Source organism: Lagopus muta, chromosome 1 (genome assembly GCF_023343835.1).
Source record: "Lagopus muta isolate bLagMut1 chromosome 1, bLagMut1 primary, whole genome shotgun sequence".
In the NCBI taxonomy this organism is placed as follows: Eukaryota; Metazoa; Chordata; class Aves; order Galliformes; family Phasianidae; genus Lagopus; species Lagopus muta.
The window spans coordinates 56,762,508-56,779,811 of NC_064433.1; the positions used below are offsets into that span (position 1 = coordinate 56,762,508).

The 17,304-nt window shown below is 38.1% G+C and overlaps 1 protein-coding gene across 7 annotated transcripts in view; it reads left to right on the plus strand.

Annotated features, from left to right (window-relative positions):
- The window catches only part of DGKI (diacylglycerol kinase iota), a 216,543-nt gene that overhangs the window by 93,889 nt on the left and 105,350 nt on the right, over positions 1 to 17,304 (plus strand). For 4 of the 7 annotated variants that reach the window (XM_048930903.1, XM_048930948.1, XM_048930938.1 and 1 more), the window contains 7 exons: positions 1,357 to 1,413; positions 3,105 to 3,170; positions 6,761 to 6,832; positions 7,387 to 7,503; positions 14,423 to 14,518; positions 14,827 to 14,901; positions 16,423 to 16,518. In XM_048930903.1, the coding sequence (XP_048786860.1) occupies positions 1,357 to 1,413; positions 3,105 to 3,170; positions 6,761 to 6,832; positions 7,387 to 7,503; positions 14,423 to 14,518; positions 14,827 to 14,901; positions 16,423 to 16,518 (579 nt within the window). The remainder of the gene's footprint in view (positions 1 to 1,356; positions 1,414 to 3,104; positions 3,171 to 6,760; positions 6,833 to 7,386; positions 7,504 to 14,422; positions 14,519 to 14,826; positions 14,902 to 16,422; positions 16,519 to 17,304) is intronic. The other 3 variants (XM_048930912.1, XM_048930928.1, XM_048930921.1) reach the window with 3 other exon arrangements.

Genomic DNA, 17,304 nt, shown 5'->3' on the forward strand with positions numbered 1-17,304 from the left:
CTCAGAAGTGGAATGATGAATTGCAATTCCATCTGAAGAGCAGTGGAGGAAGATAATGCTATGGTTTTGATTTCTTTTTAAGTAATAAATATTTCATTCACTTTTTTCTTTTCCTCACTTGGACTATTATTTTGAAGGCCATGATTGAATGAGGTAAAACCCTCATTTCTATAGGAAGTAAAGAATTGTATTCAAAATTGGGGAAACTTGATCCTTCTATTTTCATAACAAAAGCATTACAGTGCAGTATCCTTAAGGATTTTACCCTTTGAAGGCTACTCAATTAAACTTGAATCCATTTCATTTAGTGCATTCCATTTATCCTTTAACCTTTTCCTCTGACTCTCCCTTCTTCAATATACCATTTTCTTTATATATTCTCTTGCTTGTATTTCTACTGATTTTATTCAAAAGATCATAGAATCAGAGAACGGTTTGGGTTGGACGGGATCTTACAGTTCATCTAGTTCCAATCCCTGGCATCTTCCAATAGATAAAACTGCCCAAAGCTCTGTCTAACTTGATCTTGAACATTTCCACGGAGGGGGAACTGTCAGCTTCTTTGGGCTACATTCTTCAGTGTCTCACGACACATAGTTAATAATTTCTGCCTAAAGTTTAATCTAAATCTGCCCTCTTCTGTTTTAAAGACCGTTACCCCTTGTCCTGTCACTACAGGCCCTAGTAAAATATTTCGGTTTTCTCATCAGACTCTCATGTGATTTTTATTGCTTTTTCTCTTCAACTTTCAAAAAGATGTTGTCTTCATGGAAGCTCCTGTTGTCCTCTTTCTGCCTTTCCTCTCCCATCTGAAGGAGGCAGTTCCACTGCATGAGGCAGTCTTATGCTCCCCAAGCAGCCTGATGTAAGGAAAAGGTAGAAATTTATGATAATTTATGTTTTTTTCTGAGAATGTAGACAATTTTTCCACAGATTTTGTTTTTAAAGGCATAAAGCTGAGTTGTGCAAAAGATCTCAGAATTAGATTTCTAGCTCCTATTAACTTTCGACGACTCAGCTTAAATCTACTTTGGTTACAAAGTGTATTCTTAAGAAAAAAAAACAAAACAACAAAACAGATGAAGCAGTTTCCTCCTTGGCATGAGGGAGATGGTTTAAATAGTTTAACTGAGCATGCAGCAGTAGCTTTAATGATGATGAGGGCTGTGTAGAGATCAAGGAAAGAACATCATAATTGACATATGAAGAGATTTTCTGTCATGCAGGTAAGTTTCTTGAACTAGTGAAATAAATATTCTAATAGGCAATATATGCCTTGGAAGCTTGCCCTATATCAACACGTTGGAATAAACTCTCAGCTCGTTTTCAGTTCTAACAGCTTTATTTTAATGCCAGATTAACTTTCGCTGCAAACCAACTTTCCGAGAAGGGAGCTCCAGATCTCCAAGAGAAGTAAGTAATGGACAAATGGTGGTTGCATTCCTTTAGATTTATGTAATGATTCACCTGGTGTGGAACTGCACCTGTGCTTTTAGATTCAGAAGAGTCTGAGGGCATTAGTTCCCAGTGGGACATGTTCTCCTCCTCAGAATAAATGTAAAATGAATTCTAGCTGAAGCACTATACTTCTTGCACTGTCAGGAATCATTTTGTCTTCCTGCTGTATCTTTTCCCATTCACTCAGCCATTCTGTTGCTTTTTCTTCTTCTTCTTCTTCTTCTTTCCATTCTTTGGTAGCATTTCTTTTGTTTCTTTCTAACATTTGTAGTAGTAGTATTTTGTCCTCTGTCTGATTCCCTGAGCTTCTGCTGTACTTTCCCTTCATTTATTTTGAAGCATCCTTAGTGTTAGAAGATTTTTTGTTAGTAAAATAAACATTCAAAAACTTGTGTATTTCATCATTCAGCTACATACAAATCCAGCTCCCTTGAAGGTGCTACATGTATCTGTGTTACTCACAAAGTTAGAAGCCATTGCTCCCATAAGACAAAACAAAATAAAATAAAAACTGACCACCCTTCCTGAACCCCATTCAAAAAAACCCACAAACCAATCAGCCCCCCTCCAAATAAACCAAAATAATGAAAACAAAAGAAAAAAAGAAACCAACCCAAAAAAAGCCCCCCCCCCCCCCCCCCCCCCAAAAAACAAAAAAACAAAAAAACGCAGGTGATGGCTGAAATTTATGCATCAGATACTTATTTTTTAATTAAAGAGGAAAATTCCTAACTGTGGTATTCATTTTGGTTGCCAGTCTAGTATGATGGAACCTCTTTTTATGTAAGTAATCACAGTGTGGAAGAACACTTGATGGCTGCTGTTGCTTGTTTTTCACTTTTGGTAGTAATGGAAGAGGAATAGAAACTCCATTTGTTTATGGGCCACTCACTATACAGCTTCACTACCCCTTAAGCAGAGCTCCCCTTAAGCCTCCTATTACTTCCTGAAGCGCTACCCCTTAAGCTTCCTATTTCTTTGTTAGCATCATTTTGTAGCTTCTCTTAGCACAGGTAGTTTCCAGTAACATGGGCTCTGCTGTGCAGGATGGTGTTAAAGCAAGGTGCAGAAGAAGCTCCTTCTAACCCCCTTGCCCATACAGGAGTAGAGCAGTCCTGTACACCCTCTATTCTCTTGCCCAGATCTTCATGCCATCCAAAGTGGAAGTAGTTCAAACTGAAAGAGTCCAAATTACTTCAGTGGCCAAATGACTTCCTTTTCTTTCTTTTCTCCTGCATTGACTTATGATATTTTTGCTTTATATAGCTGTATTTCTGAGCAGAATATAACAGGGCCCTATGTTGGTGCCTGAAAACATTGGTCCTCAGGTCCTTCTGTGCTCTTTATGTATATGATGGTTATCTGCATGTCATGTAATGTTTGGGTTTGGTTTTTTTTTTCCTTTTAAGGGTAGTTTGGGCCACATGGTGACACGGATAAAGAATATCATCTTCTCCTTATTCATCCTCTGGTTTCAGTTGTGTCTGGGGTATCCTAGGGGGAACTACTATCTTTTGCTCCATAAATGATTGCTTTGGAAAAATGGTCCTTTCCTTTAATGTCCATAAACCAATTTCCCATGATGATACCTTGAAGTGCGACCTACCATTCCTTCCTGTAACATTATCTTTGTTCTTCTCTTGCAGAACTTTGTCCGACATCACTGGGTACACAGACGGAGGCAGGAGGGGAAATGTAAGCAGTGTGGAAAGGTAAGATTGCCTGTGCATCACAAGTAAAACACCAGGCACATGGGCATTCAGGGTAGTCAGTAGCTTCTTTCAGTGATGACATTGTTTCTATGCTAAACGCTTAACCTCTCTTGTGTAGAAAGTGACTAAACTGAGTGGTAACACCTCTGACTCTCATATGGAAATAGAAAAGGCAGTTGCATCCATGCAAGAGTGAGCCTGTCACATGTCCTGGGCTGTTGCACTGCACTGTCCAATTAAAAGGGCAAGGAGGAAGGCAGTGGCTCCTTGATCTTTTTTTTTCTTGGTTAAGCCAACCCAGTGGCAATGTTGTATCTTGTAGTGATATCTTCTGCACCAACATTATGATTACTTTTTGTTTTTTTCTCTGACTACTAGGAAAAGAAAGGCTGTTTCTTTCTTTCTGTCTCAGCAGACTCTGCACTTTGTAAGACTGCTTCATATTCACTGTCTGTGTGGCAAAATAAAAGCTTGTTTTTAAAAAGCTTTAAAAAAGAGTGTAACCTGAAAATTGGTCTTCTGAAGTATTACGACTACCTGAAATTTGGTCTAGTTGTTGGCAACCCTGCCCATGGCAGGGGGGTTAAAACTAGGTGATCATTATGGTCCTTTTCAACCCAGGCCATTCTATGATTCCATGAAATAAATTAACACTGAATTTAATTTCCTCACTCTAGCACTGTAATCCATCCCCTCTTAACAGCAACTAATAAGACTGTGTTTTGTCTCCATAGCATGGCACTTTAGTTAGAAGAAATCACATTTTAGCTGGATGCTGATGTAGATCATCAAGTGCTGCAAGGCATGGCATACAAACATGGTGTTCTTTTTTAACAAGTGGCATGCAAACAGTGCAAGAAGGCACTTCACAGGCAGCATTGTTATGGTACACCTTCTTTGCTACACTGGATAAGTCTCTAGAAAAGTATTTCTGAACTATATATTATGTGAAGAACCACTTTCTTATTCATCTGTTATCTTCTAATGCTCCGTAGCTCTCACGTTGGAAGAGGTGGTAAATAATCGCTCCCAAGACACGTTCTCTAAGCCATTCATTATGCTAAATATTTCTCTTGCACTTCTGCTTATCTGTTTCACTTGCAATCTGAAGAAAATCTAGTTTGCAAGCTCTCAGCTGTTATTATCTCTGTTACCTGAGATCTTCAGAGTAATTGTTTTTGTTTTTAATTTTTTTTTAATTTGCATAATTTATCATGAGAGCAATCAGACCGTGTGGCCCAGTATGCAGCCCATGACTGTGTGCAGTAATAGAAGCTTAAGGATGAATGCAAAACCCTTTGTTCCTAAACTAATAATTACTAGCTCCTAGTAATTTAGGGATTTTCTGAGTATGAATGCATCTGTACCATCACATTAAAAAGACCTTTAATTTGTTTTTACTTTCCATTATGTCCAAAGTGATGTGTCCACCAAGCACGCAGTGTGCAGCTGTGCATTGGTCTCTTTTTTTAGTAGTGCTTTTAAAGGCCTCTGGGTGGATGCAGGGCTTTGTTTTCATTGCATATAAGTCACCATCTAAGTGCTTCTGTTATTGTTTGTACTGGAGTTGTAGTAGTACCCGTCCCTCATACAGTAATGTTACATTGGAAAGTGTCTGAGAGCCTTAGAAATAGAATAAACACCTTTGTATTGTTTTTTTTCCATGATGAATGACTGCTCCCCTAAACTGATGTGAAAATGATCTTTAATGGTAAATAGGTCTAAGGATATAACCAAAACATGCCAGAGCTAGTGATCCCTCCGTACTGTGTGTGTGAGAGCCTTTATTAGTGGGGGATTTGATCCCAATTATTTAGGCAGATTGCAATCACCGGTGCAAGCTGGAGATTCAGGTGCCCTTTTCCTCCAAACATGTTTTCTCTGTTACGCATGACTGCGTACTTGCACAGGAGCAGTTCACAGCATGGAATTTCATGTGTTGCACAGCAACCTGATGCCAGTGAATCAGGGTTAATCAGGAACTGTTTGCCTGATATCCCCCGAAAAGTGAAATTACTTTTCCATCGCCACACTTCTGAATTTATACAGAAACTTTCCTTACATAACCCGTGGACAAGGTAGGATAATCAAACTCTCATATTTTTTCCTGACTGATGAAAGGAAGAAGAGAGAATTTCTGGTGAATTATGGGGTCCCCCCGTGTTTCAACCCAATAGTCTACATAAAATCTCCCTGTGACCTGCAACCCATCACTGTATTTCATCATTCCCTTTGAATGTTAGCTTTCAAAAATCAGTCTTATCCCAAACACGTATCCTGAAGAAGAATTAGCTCAGAACTGTAAAGCAACGAGGAATGATTGGTTCTTATTATTAACATGTTTTTACTGCTGTGTATTTTCTCTAACAGCTCCCTAAAAGCCAACCGGCTTACTGAATAAATAAGAAATGATCCATCCAGAACCAGACAAGCTGCTCAGTCCACATGTTTAAAATATACCACTAACGGGCTGTGGAATCAATGTACTGAATTTGAGGTTTCATTAGAGGAGGTTTGGGGAGATAAAAATTTCTCCCATGCTTCTTAGAGACCAGAACAAAAAACATTTCATGCTGATGAGAGGCTGATCTATTCTTTTTCAATACACTGGGACAAAGTGTAGGATTTGTGAGAGTCTTTAAAAGATCTCAGTTGGAATAAATGAAGGTTAAGTGCTGGACTTTCAGTCTCTGCAGACATTAACCTAAATCAAGTATTTTTCTGATTGAAATATGATTCAAGTGAATGCAGGTTTTTAGGCCATAGCTCCAGTTGTCATTTGTTACCTGTGTTATGTGCAAGAAGGATGTGTATGACCCAGTGGTCTTTTCCAGCCTTAGAATATGGAAGAAAGAGATCTATCTGTTGAAATGTCATTCTATAAAATTAAACTGTGGGAAAATAAAATCCCATACTTGCTGGTAGTGGTGTTTTTTATTTGTTTGTTTTTCTCCTTAAAACTATAGAAGTATATATTTTTATATTTGATTTGAATGAGACACAATCTTGGGTTTTGTGGTTTGTTTTTTTTTTTTTTTTTTTTTGGAATGTACTAAAAAGATTTTGATCTAAGTCAGCTTAATAAAACAATAAACTTAATTTCCCAAATGGAAGATTTCCAGCCAGATATTATAGTTGATTCCACTCTATGCTAAAAATAAATAAATAATGTTAGTAAACCCAATTCTTACTTATATTTAAAGCAAAAAAGACTGCAGTGAAAAAATGTTCACTTCAGCACAAAATCTGATTGTCACAACTGTAGAAAGCCATTAAATTAGCCATTTCTTCTCTTTCTTCATCCTTCTTTCCTCCTTTAACTATAAAATTTAATAAAAAGCACAAAAATTTGGGGAAATATCTTTAAAGTGTGTGTGAGAACATGCTCTAGCTGAAGAGCCTTCTCTATCAATCCTGTCACTATTTTATCCTCCCATAATATATTTGGAATCCAAGAGCTTTGAGGCTGAACCAATGTATGTGAGTCTACTGAACTGGTTTAGCCTAGCACAGTTACCTGACAAGAATTAAGGACATAAATTTTCTTGTAGTCAGGGTGAATTTAACTCATTTTTTTCTGCTTATTGTAGGGCTTTCAGCAGAAATTCTCCTTCCATAGTAAAGAGATTGTGGCTATCAGTTGTTCCTGGTGCAAGCTGGCGGTAAGTGGATAATATTCGTGGAAAGCAGTAGTAACACCTTCACTGCATAACCTCAAGGCATATGATTTCAATTGTGCTGGCTCTCAGAGTTTCTTCTCTCAGTGAATCACTACCAGTTTTGCTCTTTCATTTTTCTTTTGCTCAGATGCCATAATTTCATCTGGATAATACATTAAGCCTCCTAGAAGAAGGGTCTTGCTACCCCATGTAGTCACTGGCTACCTCCCATCAACACCACGCTGCTGCCAGCTCGAGGAGCCAAAGGGCTTTTAATGCATTTAGTGTGTCAGGCTGGGTTATGGTCTTTAATCTGCTCTTACATAAGTAGAAGTGATTTTTTTTTCCTTTTTTTTTCTTGAACTTTTCCCCTTGGTATAAAGAATGGCTAAGGAAGGTGGTTTTTAGTTATACCTTCCTAGAGCTCCCAGAGTTTGAGGATGAGAGAATTGGGAACATTGCTCTAGTTTTGCAGTCTCATTCTCTTTTTCCTCTCCTTGCTTCTACTATGTCTTCCTTGACCTCCTTATCGGCTCTACTCTTCTCCTCTCCTCCAGTTTCATAACAAAGTCACCTGCTTCATGCTACATCACATTGAGGAGCCGTGTTCTCTCGGAGCTCACGCAGCTGTCATTGTGCCTCCCACCTGGATCATTAAGGTGAAGAAACCTCAGGTAACTGCATGCTGATGTCTGTTTCTGAAGCTGTATGGCTTCACAGGGCCAGCCTGGCTTCTGCACTCAGTACACCTCCACTAAGGCATGCTCGTTCAACCCTGTCTCTCTCCCTGAAACCCAGCATACATTCATGGTGATTATGAACTTGTATCCTCCATCCAGCCCTTCAGTAGGTTTCCTTGTTTGGGTTGACAAGCAGCAAACATGACTTTTGTTCTGAGCAATGCAGCTCAGGTGTGTTCTTCTGTGACTTCAGCTAGTGTACTGCAAGAAATCCCCTGTGCTGGAGGCAGTAAAGCATGCTTCATTAAATAGAGCTGAGCAAATACAGGGAAAAACTAGTAACAAACATTCACTTGAACTGCAGTAAGAATTCACTGTAGTTGGGCTGGCATCCCTCTGAATTTTTCACCAAAGTACAGTTAAATAATCATGTCTTGTTCACATCAGTTCTTGCTGAATGCCAACAGTAAGACCATATGCCCACTTAGTTGCAGGTAAAAGGGTGAGACTTCAAAGCTTTATTATAGATGTTATACTTTTTAGTGAGGTTAATTCATTAGTGAGGGAGAGAAGGTATCCTAAAGAGAGCTGGCCAAAAATTAAAAGGGGATTCTTATCATGCACAAAGTAATTTTTATGTTGTTGTTGTTTTTTCTGTTTGTTTTTGTTTTCTGTTTTTGGTTTTGTTGTTGTTTTTGGAAGTCTCTTTTCACTCCAGGTTGAACTGAAAGACACAAACACACACTGAACACATCAAGGAACCAGAAATGCTGGTATAAGTTTTACTTCAGAAGCAAGGAAATGGATGAAAAAACAGGAATGCTGGTGTTATTGAACAATGTTGTGCAGCTTGTATGTTAGCATGAGAAGTGACTCAGGGCTTTCTGACTCCGTGTCCTGGCTGGCAGGAAGCAAAGAATTTCACAGCATGGGGAAAGGCACTAAGACAAAATGTCCCTGTGTGGAACTAGAAAAAGGTCTGCAGTTTGGACGCTGTTTGGTCTTTAGCTCCAGTCTAGGGATATGGATGTCATCTTTGTGCATGAGCATTATTTCTAACAGGCTTGATTCTAAAGACAGGAAGGAAATAAATAAGTAAATCAGAATTTGAGTAATCAAAACAAAACAACCAAAAAACAACTCGACCAAAGAGATCACAGTTTCTCCTTTAGATTTAAGGTATGCAAGGTCTCTAGCCACCTCTCCTCTGAGAAACAAAAAAGGTCTCTTTGGCATTTCTGTATTTTTCCCACACTCCTTTTCCGCTATTAGTTTACTCTAGCCTTCTCAAGAGAAATCTCTTTCCTTTCTTGTTGAATTTTGAGTCCTCAGCAGAGATTTAATCTCCTTGGCTAATTTTCAGCACCTGTGGTATTTGGCACAAAAATGAGACTGGTTCCTTTTCTGCCCCATTAAAAAGATTGTATGGCCTATTAGTCATAAGACTTTCAGTTGCTGGGTTTCACGGTGGAGTGCCTGGAACTTTTGCTTTGGTCATTTAGCCAAGGAATGGTGACTCCAAGGTTTTGGGGTCTTGAGATGGATCCATAAAGCAGAGATCCTGGGGTTAGGAACCATTAAGAAGAATGCCATAGCTGTTGTAGTCCATAACTAGAAACTGGGTACCTGTAGGGTCCTTGAGCTCTCCACCTGGAACATCTACATGAAGACAAAAAGATATAAATACTGACTAGCTCCTGTACAGGCTGAGACCGGTACTTTGGAGATGACAAAAATTATTTGGATCAGAAGGCATTTTGGACAAATTAGTTTCAGCATAACGAGTTGTAGGAAATTCTGATTACTTTTAGATGAGGTATGAGAATCTCCTTTTTGACCAGGTAACTTCAGGTAGCTTGCAGGTGGGAAGAAGATGGATGTCTTAGAGCTGTAGGTAGGATAATCAATCTTCTTTACCTAAAATCCTCTGTTTCAAGGACACACACAACCATAACCTATGTGGCAAAGGCCAGATACCACTTGTCACTGACTATACATTTACCATTTAACTACACTTCATCCCATGCACATGGGAAAAAGGATATAGCTGATCTAAGAACCAGTTTTATGTGGCTGGAGATGCTACTCTCTTCAGAGGCCTGATAAGAATATATGAATCTTTTTTCATCCAGTACATTTCCAATGTATTTCTCTTAAATCATTTTAAATCACCATTAAAAACAAACAAACAAACCAAACAAAAAACAACAAAAATGCCTTTTATGTGCCTTTTAGTATATTTTCCTACAAAAACAGGAAGATTACAGAATTTGTTTGATAATTTCTGGCTTACCAAAACCCCTTTTAGTGAGCCTACAATACACCACAGTTACTATTATTTTTAAACAAAATGAGAAAAGAATATTAAAAAGAATATTAAAAACTAGAACTCTAATTTAAGAAAAATAAATAAATTAATAAAAACAGAAGTATTGATTGATTGAAAAAGCCCTGCTTTAATCTTCTATGCTTTTACTTTTAAAAATTTCCCTTGATTTACTGGTTAATCAAAGCAGGGTGTCCTCCTTATAGGATTTACTCTCTTGTTTATTATTATTATTATTTTTTTTTTCAGAAAGGTCAAAAAATATTATTCATGGGTAAAAAGACTTTAAATGCATGTTTTAAGTGTTAGGCTTAAAGGAAATGTCTGTTAATTTTTTGCGGTTATAAATGGAGAGGAAGTATGTCAGTCCAATTTTCCCTCTCATCACTTGTCAAGCCCTTAGAATTAATGCAAAAAAAAAAAAAAAAAAAAAAAAAATTACTTTGAGTAACTGAAGCTTTAGATAAATCATATTCCTACACAATGCAGAGTTTCCACAAAATTTCTGAACAACATCTTGTGCAGTGTTACTTTTGTGGAATTAATCTATTTGCTTTGGGAAATATTAATACATTAGATGCATTTTCAGATTTTTTTTTGACAGAAGTCTTGTTTGTTTTTCTTATGTTTCTTTAGGAATTTTTTTCCCCTCCTGCTGTTTCTGGCCAGCTCTCCTGTGTATTGTGGCCCTCTTCACCCTATATGCCTGTTTGGTGAACACTATTGTTGCATTCAGTCCACAGAATACAAATACAATATTAAAATTTTTGTGAATTCAGATAGTAAATTAATATATGTAAGCAGCAATTTGTTTTTCACATATTTCACAATTGGAGTAAATTTGACTACAAGCCTCTTGGTTATAAATTATTTTCTCAGCTCTAATTAACTACTCATGTTAATCATGGTCAACTCCTGAAATGAATTTCCTACTCATGAAGTTGATTTTAGTGGTGCCTTCATCCTTTTATTGGTTGTTTCTTTTAGGCAAATAAGGTGGCTTTTTGTAGCAAAGCCTTGCCCCAGTTTTCAATTTTTATTTCTCTTTTTATTGCTACAAAAATGCTTTTCCATGCTTATGTGCAACAAGGGTCACCACCTTTCAAATATTGTACTTGAATAAACAGCACGCTCCCCCTCTGAATGCCAGAATGTTGTGGCAGTAAACCATGATTATGTAACTAAGGAAAAATTTGTTCATGCCTTTTACATTCTAAATGGGGAGCTTTTGCATTTTGCAAGCAATTGGTTGCTACATGATGAATATTCAAAATGGTTTAATCAACTTTGGGTTAGGTGGTAGCCCTGTCTGTAATGACCCGTTTACATAAATGGAAAATTCCCAGTATCTATTTCATTGTATTCATACTTCTGTAACTAGTTTACTGTTTTCCAATATTTCTGTACTGTACTAGCAGCACTTTGACACCATCTCTGATTTCCTGTGGTTCAAATCAATTCCCTCTCCTAATTCTCCTCACTGTTGTGAAAACAGGCCACCCTTGTTGACTGATGTGTGAGATTTGGTAGCCCAAGTAGTTTTGTGCTAGGAATGGGCTTGCTATGCTTATGTTGTGAGAGAAAAGTTAATGATGAGGAGGAGTACATCTAGCTGATGTACCTACTGATTCAATCTGTCATCTTCTGTTTGGGAAGGCAAAGACAGTAAGTGTAAAATTCCATTTTATTTTATTAATTTTTTATATTTTTCTTTTCAAGGTGAGTAAACATATTATTTTCTTCTGTTCCTCCTCCTTCAAGGGCCTTAAAAAAGTGCTAGTAATCTTTATACTCCTCGGCTAATGTCTTCCTTTCGTCAGTTGCTTGCTGCAGCTGTCTTGCCTAGATGTGGTTTGTGAGCAACCAGAAGATGGTCAAGATAGACATTCTCAGAGGCTGTTCATTGCTTACATCATTTGATGTCCAGCATGTTAAAAGCCTTTGAAAATAAAGACTGAAATGTTGCAAAGGAAAAGGTGGAAAAGTTTCATTAGATCTGTTGAGGATAGTCTGCAGTCCTTAAACCAACCAACACCATAAAAGGACTCCAATTCTTTTGTTCATTTAGCTAAACTTGCTTAGAACTATAGTGATGATGCAATAATACCAAACATCTCTCTTTGAAGATGGCCAAACTGACATCCACAAAGGAGAGGTTTCCTCTCTAGATGCAAGTTAGGATTTACATATGGTGCACAGTAAAGGTATGCCTTGTTATCAAGTATTTCGCTGAATAACATTATCTGTTTGTAAAAATACTCATCACCTTGTTTTGTGGACAAGGTAATACGCAGTCATTTCTTCACTTTCATGTGCAAAGACTGATGATTATTTCTGTCTGTTATTCTTCTGCATGTTTGCAAGGAGAACTTGCGTATGTTTAATCAGCTTTTTTGCCTTCCATCTGCTGTAGATGTGCATCATTGTAGCAAAGATTTAGGTTGCCTTAACATTACAGATGTAAGTATGCTTTAAAAGGAAAAAGGTGAAATAACATAGTTGTGACATAGCATATTATATTGCCTTTCTGAGGGTAGAAATTAAGGAAAAAAGGTTATGGTGGAGGCTTAGGCTGAAACTCTTTCACTAACACGCTTATATGCCTCTTCCCACCCCATTCATAGGCAAGAAAGGAGCCATGCTATAATGGGATTTAATAACAACTACACTTAAACGGACTTTAATTGATTATTATTATTCTTTAAATTAGGCAGTATTTTCTTTTTCCAAAATAATTTCACTGGCTTAGGTCCATCCACTGAGAAAGTAGAATAATAAGTACAGTCCTTCTTCAGGTGATACAGTTAAATACTATCCTAATATAATATTGAACTTGAGTTACTGGCTGTGATTTGCCAGAAGACTTCACTGCATGTTACCGATAGGATAAGTATCTTAAATTTTACACCTAGGGAGACTAGAGCCCAAGGAAAAGTCTCAGTATGTCCGTTAGCTTTTGTCAGATAGCAGACATCTGCAGATAGGCTGGATCTCAATCTATCTTGTTTTCCCCACACCTGTGAAAGCAGCTGAGAAAACAGGCCAAGAACTCCACTGCTTGCAGTTGACTGCTGGAGCTTTGAGGGCAATGCGCTGTGCCTTTATACTGATATAAAGACTTTTGTCTACCCTCGGTCTGGCTCCTAAAGTAGGGCAGTGAAAGTCTGTGAAGCTGAGACTACTCATTCACTTCTGTTGTCAGTGCAGTCTTTGTGATTTATCATGCTTTCAAGATCACTTTTCATGTATCAGAGTAGGGAAGAATAAGAACATCTCCTTAGACATTTTTTCCAACTGTGCCCTAATAGGGCAAGTGCCTTGGCATTGCTCTACTGAGCCACATTGTCTTCAGTATTTTCAGTAAGCAACAAGGCATAAATATATAATGGTCCACTGTTGCATTGCCTCCTACGGTACTGACCTAAAACCAGGCCAGGACCAAATGACTGCACGTACACACCAATATGATGAACAGCAAAATGGCGTTTATTACACGTGAACTCTAGCTTATATAACCTATGTGCTTCATCTACGCCCCTAAGGACACATGCCACACATCAATCATAGAGCAGGGAGATGGCCTATCGCATCACATCCCGTGGGGGGGTCTCGCAGTCGCTTACAACAGTCCACAAGGAATGTTGGGAGGTGATATAAGTTTGTGGCTCTGCTATACAGCAGACCTCTCTTGGTCTGGGTTCAAAAGGAGATAATAGTTTCTTCAGATATTTGAGTTAGATTGCTGTTACAGTTTTCCACATTTCTGAGAAGTCAGGAAAATCTAAATTTTGTACTTGATGTGTTGGATCAAAGTTTTGGAATTCTGAATGTGGTTGTTAGGTAATCAAGAGACTTTAGTAACTGTTCTCCTTAATGTAATGGCATTACTTGTTAGTGAGCAGGATTAAGTAGGGACAGATATCATTGCATATAGACTTGGTGATCTCTGATCATTATCTTATTCTCATTAATGACACACTTTTGAATAGCATCATGACAGAAATGACCTTTTGGATGAGCTGGGTGGATCTTGCTCCCCTCTTGAAGCCAGAAAAAAATCAATTAACTTTCTTCTAATTTCCTGTGTATTTCCTGTAATACAAAATCTCAATCGTAGACCAAGTATTTCTTGTGGATATGATTTCAGGTACTGAATACCAAAGGAAAAAAAATTATATCCCCTTTTTGATATGTTTTTATCACATCAGAAGACCTTTACGGTTCGTTGTTAGTAACTAGGCTATTGCCTGCCTGAAGAATAGTTTTCATGCATATTTTTTAGGTTCTGCAAAAATACAAGAAGTTTTGCGTTTTCTTCTGTAGTTTAGTGTTGCTATTGAAAAAGCAAACAACTGGGAAAAAGCTTGATTCCTTAATTACTAACAGTTCACGTTGTTCCTCATCGGATGATTACACAAGCTTCTTGATAGGGCTGGAACTCACTCTGCAGTGCCAGCCTCATATGCCGTGGTGGCCTATGTTATATTGAGTCATAATGGTTGCCAGAGCTAAAACTTGTTGTTTTCTTTCCTAAAAAAACATGAAAAATATCTCATTTATCATGTTTTTTATTACATCTTTATGCAGGGGGTCTCCATACCAGGAGACGAGACTGATTGGGCAGGAGACTGGAGCCCCGAAGGGGAAACGGGCGTCTCCTACCCCTATTGGGAGGGTTGGCAGGTACAACATGTGGTGTTATGTGAGTCTATGGGAGCATCTGATCTTTTTTCCCCCTCACAGCGTGGGAAAGTTTCCAGTTCCAAAGCACCAGTCTGGTCTCCGTGTGTGGCTTTCTCCATAAACGGTGGTGTGGAAGTGTAAAGCATGCAGCGCATGTGATTTAAATCTTGAGCATGTGCCAGATACTCTTATCATTCTCCAAGTGGACATGCATGGAAGAGCTTCATAAAGAGGCTCTGTCTGTGCCTGTCTTCCAAATTTTGTTTTGCTTTTCATGTATTCTTTTTTCTTTATTTTTTTTTATGTAGAACTCATTAAAGACTTCAACACGGCGAAAGAAGAGGACGTCTTTTAAAAGAAAAGCCAGCAAAAGAGGCAATGATGTAGGTATTTAAGAGCTTTGAAAATAAGTTTCCTTTTGTTTGAATGTATAAATGCAGATTTTAAAGTTCCATTTACTGTGTTTTTGAGATATATATATATATATATATATATTTTTTTTTTTTGCTGGAAAACTCCATGTTATTGAAGTTGCGAGATAATATTAGTTTTGATAAAAACTTGTATGGGAAGCGTCATTTGCTGAGTTGATTTTTTTTCAAGAAGCAGCATACCATCCTAATGAAACAGTATTCCCCTGGGGTGTAAAAGACTCAGCTCAAACACTTGGTTTCAGCTAGGCAGAGCAGGAATGTGAAAGTGGTTTCTGAGTGTTGACTGCAAGAGTCTGAATATGGAGTTGGCTTGAATGTCTGCTTTGAGAGTCTGCCTTGGGAGATCTGTTGGGGATATTTGGTTCTATGTTTAGGTTTACTATGTAGATTATAGAAGACTTTGTTTCCAGCTCTTATCTACTGTATAAGTCGTATACTGAATGACAGCCTTGAGGGGAGAGGTGGATGGAGACTTACCTCTGCCCAGACAGAGCTCTGTGGGTAAGATCCTCACTTGGGCATTGGGTAACTGCATACCAGAAACTTCAGTCTGTGTCTGCCTCAGCCCAGGAGAGTGTCCTCATTATGGGGCTCTTTAATGTACTACAGATACAGAGAAGCTGGGAGGCAGATATATTTCTCATTGACTTAATAAAAATATCTAAGGTGCAGGAGGCCAAAGGATGAGGCCAGACTCTTTTCAGTGGTGCACAGTGATAGAACAAGGGGAAATGACACAAACATAGGAAGTTTTGCACAAATGTGCGTAAGAACTTCTTCACAGTGAGAGTGGTGGAACACTGGAACAGGCTGCCCACGGAGGTGGTGGAGTCTCCTTCTATGGAGACTTTCCAGACCCGCCTGGATGCCTACTTTTGCAACCTGGTCTAGGGAGCCTGCTTTGGCAGACGGGTTGGACTTGATGATTTCTAGAGGTCCCTTCCAGCCCCTGCAGTTCTGTGATTCTGTAATGAGAAATATTTGAATCACATAATACAAATAAAAGCTGTTCAAAGAAGTAGGGCCATCAACACCAAGAATATAGGAGCAGGTAATCTGCAACTAAACACTGGTTCAATTTGTCTGTTAAATGGGAGTCAGGAAGTAAGTAGCTTATCTCATTCCATTTTCTATTGGAAAAAAATATAATTCATATTAGAAATAGCACTATATCTGACATGTTATTAGGACTGTATGAATAATTTCTTTTTGGGAAAGAATATAAAGTAAAAAAAAAAAAAAAAAATTGGGGCTGACCTGGAACAGTTTTTTCCTTCTTATTTTCTTATGGAATTTTCTCAGCTGCATGAATTTAGTCTCAGCTGAGCATCATGTTATAATGGCTGCACTGTTTCCAGTATCCAAGGTAGTTTTGTCAGAGCTATGTTGGGTCTTTTATATGTGATATGCCAGTGAAATCTACCCTTTTCCTAACTTTTACTAAAGTTGTTTCTTGCTGTGTTTTCCCAGGATAACAAAGGTCGACCATTTGTGATAAAGCCTATTTCCTCTCCACTCATGAAACCACTGTTGGTTTTTGTAAATCCAAAAAGTGGAGGGAACCAGGTAAGGTCATAATATGGATCCAGGTAACAAAGTTTAAGCTTAATAACTGTTTTCTGCAAATAAGAATAGTTTTTAGTCAGTCATGAGTGAGAAGAGCTCTATGTGACTGTATTAGAGTCTCCTAGAATAGATGCTTGCAGTTGAATGTCCTTTATATCTCTAATTCCACTGAAGTGGAAGAAAGGATATTTAAATATTTGAGATTCGGCCTTCATATCTTCAGATTTTTGATAGGAACCTGAAATGGTAGTTTGGAGATTTTCAGAAGACCTCATTTTTCCATGGGAAATTTAGATTTGTAGTGAAGTTCTAGACTTATTTTACCCTAAATATGATGTAATTTTACATTATCATATGATGACCTTTTGGTGAAGTGTTGGCCAATCTGCACTGAGCGAGTGGTGCAGCTGCAGTCCATGGAGTCCTTGGATGCTGCTTCTCAGGGCAGTAAAGGCTCATAGTAATATTTGTGATGATGGTTTTGGAGGTCAAAGCAGCATCATTACATGGATGTTGGGCAAGACACTCTTCACTGTGACCCACAAATTTTGCCCACAAAATTCTTGAGCTTATTGCTGTCACAGATAACAGTCTGAGGATGCGTGGGATAACAGATCTTTCTTGTTGCAGGTGATGAGAGAACAGGTTTCTGTGGGAGAAAAACCTTTGTCTGACTCTAAGTGCCTACTCTTATACCATTAATGATCTGTATTGTTCAATTCAATTTATAAGCACACATGTGTACACTGCATGGATTTCTGAGTCACTATTTTATAGAGCTATCAT